The sequence below is a fragment of the Trifolium pratense genome, linkage group LG7 (genome assembly GCF_020283565.1).
Source record: "Trifolium pratense cultivar HEN17-A07 linkage group LG7, ARS_RC_1.1, whole genome shotgun sequence".
NCBI lineage: Eukaryota > Viridiplantae > Streptophyta > Magnoliopsida > Fabales > Fabaceae > Trifolium > Trifolium pratense.
This window is the reverse complement of record NC_060065.1, coordinates 39,354,037-39,359,969: the sequence shown is the minus strand read 5'-3', so window position 1 is coordinate 39,359,969 and position 5,933 is coordinate 39,354,037. Positions and strand designations below refer to the sequence as shown.

General features: G+C 30.3%; 1 protein-coding gene across 1 annotated transcript; it reads left to right on the top strand.

Annotated features, from left to right (window-relative positions):
- Positions 1-2,273: 2,273 nt before the first annotated feature.
- On the top strand, positions 2,274-3,214 carry LOC123893938 (auxin-responsive protein SAUR72-like). The gene has a single exon (XM_045943777.1). It carries the CDS (start codon positions 2,495-2,497, stop codon positions 2,915-2,917), a length of 423 nt encoding a protein of 140 aa, XP_045799733.1. The 5' UTR covers positions 2,274-2,494; the 3' UTR covers positions 2,918-3,214.
- Positions 3,215-5,933: the final 2,719 nt, after the last annotated feature.

The following is a 5,933-nucleotide window of genomic DNA, read 5'->3' as shown; positions in this document are numbered from 1 at the left end:
GTCACACCGCACAAACGTGTGCAATTGGGAAGATGTCCATCCATGATATAAAAGGAACAGAAAGTGTATCTTCCATATTTGATATTAATCCCAAATGTACTATTTGTAAAGCATTGATACCATTTTATTGATGTTTTCCTAACTTTGTCTTGTAGATTCTAAGATTGATATTAACTTTTTTTTGTTTTATTTTAACCATCAAAGATGTTTGGTAATATAGAATTTAATTTAGGAAAAATTATAGAGTCTAAATTACTATATATATCGAGTGAGTGAATAATGCAAAATTCACGATCATATAGATAGATTTTATGTAGTAAGAAAGATATATTATTTATAATTAAGTGATCGAACTTAATTTATTAATGAATTTCAATAAAGACGAAAATTTGATAAAAAATTTAATTTAATTTTTAAGAAGAATAATTCTTAATTAGAATTTACTTAATTTACCAATCGTTAGTTGGTTCAGTGGTGAGACGTTGAACTTGATAGAGAAGACCACAGTTCGATCCCTGCAACTACGATCGAGAGGAGACTTGAATCACTTGATGTCAGAACCAATCCCCGAACTAAATTAAATTTATGGTGAAAAGAAAAAAAAAATATTTTTACTTAACTTCCGACTACCTATCCATTTTTTTTTTGAGATAATATGTCTTTAAAAGTTAGTTTATTGGTGTTCCCAAACAGAGCCTAAATTCTATAATTAAAAATACAATTAATATTACACTAAACACAAAAAATAACATTAATTTTGAAATTTTATTAAAAAAAACATTAATTTTGAAATAATTTGTTTTTGTTAAAGTTAAATAGATTAAACTTTCTTTCGTCTCATATATAAGCAATTTTTTTTTCTTCAGATTCATTGAATAACTGATGTATCTGATATATATTTTATATCAAATATATCAGTTATTCAATAAATCTAAAAAAATTTTTGCTTTTATATGAAATCAGAGAGAGTAAAACAAAAGAAGTATATTAAAGAAATTTAAAAGAAGTTTATATCATACAATTTCTGATTTTTCAAAAGAATATTTGTTTTTATATGAAATATGAGCATATCTTTTATACTCTAATTTTAAACTAAATGGAAAATTTTATGATACAATTTCTCCTAAATATTTGGATATTAAGAAGAAAGAAATAACACCGATAAAAACAAAATAAAGAGGCGATAGACATATGTCGTCAATGTAAAATAATTTTAGAGTAACATCCAATAAAAAATCATAACTATTTATCTTTATTGTCACATTATTAATTTTAAAATAACCCTACAATAATAAAGTAATACGATAAATTAGTAATTTTTTATTGGACATTTGTGTAAAACTATTTTATACAAAGAGTTTAAAAGATACACACAATTCCAAATCGAACTAAAACTCAATACACTAAAGTGCAAAGGCACAAAGCTCCAATACATGTTACCAAACATATGATAATTACTTGAGGGAAGAACAACCACATTCTATATAGCAGATGGCTTCGGCCAATAAGGATTTAGCATAGTACTAAAATTGTACTACTCTTGCCCCTACTCACGTAGTGGAATTATCACTCACCACCCATACTCACATAATGTTTGACCTATAAATACACGTGTACCCTTAAATCCCAAGTACCCTTAAATCCCAAGGTATGCAATATTCACTCAATTTACTTAACATTTCTTCTCTTTGAGATACTAACTTGAATATTGGAGTGTAAAAATCTTGCTGATATCTTTTCCCCGATAACACAAGCTGAAACCATGTTATTAACCACCTATTTCTACCACTTGGAGTTATAGTTCCACCCGTTCAGAACACACATCAACAGTGTAAAGTAAATTTACACCGACAACCGATAAAATTTGATGTCATAAAATTGAATAAAATAAGATGATTGACGAAAAACAAAGTTGTGATTAATTTACAGTATAAAATTATTTTACACTATCGATTCATATTTTATTTTCTCTAGTACATATCCTTTCAATCTCAACAAAATCTCAACATAGTGTCGCGTGATCCCACATCCCCATCACACCATTGTTCATCTGCATCCTTTGGCAAACATCTAGACATTTACAAGTAGCCAAATACAAAAATACAAAACCATACAATAAAATAAAAAATTAAAATAAATACCTACATAAATAAATAAATTAATTAAAAACCCCACCCTAGACCCACCCACCTCTCATTTATTTAATTTTATAAATAAAAATATATTTTAATTTTCTCTCACCAATTGTACCTGCCAAGTACGCTTACCTGTACCTCCCAACCACACTTCTCGCATCATCACCTTTCCATTCTCTCATCAATTAATTTCAATTCAATTCTCTCTTCCTTCCAACTTCACATATATATAAACACACACACTCTTCCCTTTTCTCTTCTAATCTAATTCTATTTTCTCATTCCTTTTCACTCCTCACTTCTCACCCACTCTCTCTCTCTCTCTCCAAAACAACTTTCTCTCTCCTCTAACCGTCATCATGAAGCAGTTAATTCGCCGTTTATCTCGTGTCTCCGACTCATCTCAGTACACACTACTTCGAAACGATTCAATTCATTGCCGGCTAACTGGCAGTAGCCGTAGCCGGCGAGTTGAATCGTTTCGTCTTGTCTTGTCGAAGATCCGGAGATCTTCTTCCGCAGTTGTACCGGAAGGACATGTTCCGATCTACGTCGGAGATGAGATGGAACGGTTTGTTGTTTCTGCCGAGATTCTTAATCATCCGATTTTTATTAAGCTTTTGAATGAATCAGCGCAGGAATACGGTTATGAACAGAAAGGTGTTCTTCGGTTACCGTGTAATGTTTTCGTTTTTGAGCGCGTGGTTGAAGCGTTGCAGCTTGGACTCGACACGCGCCACATCAATGAACTTCTTAATTCGTCGGAAGAAGAATTCTGTTAAGAAAAATTGAGAAAATTAGGAGATATATTAATATGGTAAATTAGTGAGTTTTTTTTTTTGTTTTTATGTAAATATGAATCAGGATCTTGAGATTTGAGAAAAAAAACAAAAAAGGAGCACAAAGTTTAGGGTTTATTTTGTGTCTCTGTTTTTTTGTTTGTTGACGTTTCTTTGTTCTTTTGGTTGTTGTTGTTGTCGTGACAGTGTAATGTTGTGAGTGTAAAGAAGAAGATATTATTGCTATCTTCTGATGTTTGCAACCAAGGAATGAGAATCATGAATCATAACGTTAACGTTTCTTTTTGTCTCAAATTTCGTTTTCTCGCGTGGTTTTCTTGGGAAACAAACAGAAAAAATGTTGAATTGTTTAAACTTCTCTCTCACCGTTTAGATTTAGGATTTTGGTTTGTTTATCTTTGCCGTCTAGTAGATTAACGGTTCTCATTACTTTATGTTGTTTGATGGGTTTTATTTGTAATTGATTAAATTTAATTTAGGATTTAACTCAAATAGAAATATCTTTTGTGGAAAAAAGTAGATAAGGTAAAAAGAAAGTAAGTATAGTTTGACACTTACTCTCTCATATTAATGGTTCATACCCTATTTAGCAAAAGATTAATTTTCTATAGTGATAAAGTGGAGAAAATATATTTTAATTTATTAAAAATAGTAATTTACCTTTAAATTGGTGTTCATATTAGACGATCTCAAAATGTATTAGTTAGTGTTGTTTTTAGAGTTTAATTGTTGTGCACTAGTGGTGTAAAGATTCTTTACACATACATCTAATGATGTGTTGTCACGTCATTTAATGAATGTGGCACATCATGTATTTTTAAATATCATGCATGATGTGTCAGTATATTATTGGATGCATGTGTAAAATAATTTTACACTAATTGTGTATATAAATTAAATTCTTGTTTTTATGAGTCTCCACTAACTTAAAAAATTGAATTTTTTCTTCAAAAATAAAAAAAAAAATTAATAGTATATGTTTAGCATGACCCTAAACAGTGCCCTAGGGATACTGGTTAAGCATTTAAAAATAGAAATTTTACTTCGAAATTCGTGCATTCAATACCTCAAAAGTATTAAAAATTATTTTTTTAATATTAATTTTTTTTTTTGATATGCTTAACAAGTGTCTGAGACACTGTTTAGCATGAATCTAAAAATTACTATTTTTATTATGAAAAAGTGAATAGACGGCACCATTGTAATACTAGTAATTACTAGTATCATGATAAAGAGTAATTAAGGTGGTTGTAATGTGAGTTTAGCTCAATTAAGCTTAATTGACTGAGACATCCCACTTACTTATTTTATGAGCAAATTTTTATTTATTAGATTACTTAATAAAAAAAAAAACTATTGTTAGACTCGGGAGTTTATACAAACTCGAAAATGATTTGTAGATTTTCGTAAACTCGTATGAATCTATAAAAAATTTTAAAATAATTTGAAAAGCATCTAAGTGATACAAACGACTACCTAATGTTAAAATTTGTATATTAGTCATGTTGTGAGTTCAATTTGAGATTTATTATTTATCTACGTGAGTTTCGTGCGATATTTGCAAAGAATGAAAAAATGAAAAAAAAAAATTATAGTGTTGCATAAAGATAATTATGAAAAACGTCCACGTGAAATTAATTCGATTGATATGGACATCACACTATATATATATAGAAGTTGGAGTTCGAACCTCGAACACTACAGTTATTCATTTTTAAGGTGGAATTTCTAACCAGTAACTTACTTAACAATTTTTTTTTAATGAGAAACAAATCTAACCTTTGTATGACCCCTTTAACTGTTACTTTCCCCTTATATTGTGTAAGAATCGTTGGGCAGCCGTCATGAGCGATGTGTGTACACACTTTGTGTATAAATATAAGAGACAACAAACCAATATCCTATAAAGTATAAACATATCGTTTTGTCATTCTCTTAATTTTGTTGATAAAATTAAGATTTAAGATACTGTAAATTTGTAATGAAGAAATATTTGATGTTTACATAAAAAATAAAACACTTAATGTAACTAGAAATTTGAAAGAATTATTATTATTTTGTTTAGAGGAGTGATAAGTGTATTGTCAAGTGTGAGGTGAGTATTAAAAAAGTGAAGGTTGAACGCTTAAAGTGAAAGAATCCATCAATTTAATGCATACGATTTTAGGTTAAGATGTGGTGTATTTCAACTCACTTGAATGTTTGCTCTGAGTCCAATGTGGATGATCTCTGGCTGCCACCTCGTGAACCAACAATGGTATCAGAGTCGATAATTCGACGAAGGGTTTGACCGATTCCTTTTATCGAAAGTCTTTATGACAAAGATGGTCATACATCGCATCCCGTTGATTACAGCGGAAAGGGCGATGCAAGTGTGTGGATAAAAAAAAAAACTTTCGCTTGAGGGTGAGCATATATTGAATGACTCACACTTGACGTGGAGATTGTTTTGGCAAGTGTGAGGTGAGTTAAATCTCTCATTGCTTAGAAAACTGGATGTTGAACACTTATAAGTAAAAGAACCTATAAACTAATGCCTTATTGTTTTGGTAAGATTGTGGTCCTCTATTCACTTGTATGGTTGCTCTGAAGCCAATGTGGATGATCACCGACTGCCACCTCGTGACCCAACAACAACCATTAAGATTTACACATAACTATGAAATTTCGAGTTCGAATCTAGATAATGTTCAACCTAGCGATAACAATATCTATCTATTGGGTTATGAGTTGTTTACATTTGAAAGGAAAATTTTAATTTTTTTTTAAATAAAAATCCTTCATCTGCACCATTGCTCCAACACGACCCGTTTGGATTGTTTTAGCCAATCTCTCTGGTGCCTTAGTCACATCTCGCATTCTTCTTGTTGTTGAGCATGGTTTGTCGATGTTTTATAAGTGTTGGATTTCATTGATGGTTGTAGTTGTGGCATTTGATTTCTGTTTGGTTCTAGATATGTTGAGATCTGCAGGTTTCAAGGCTTAATGTTTGCTTCAG

Excerpts from the sequence above, each read along its gene's own strand:
- LOC123893938 (XM_045943777.1), top strand. The coding sequence starts at position 2,495 with ATGAAGCAGTTAATTCGCCGTTTATCTCGTGTCTCCGACTCATCTCAG.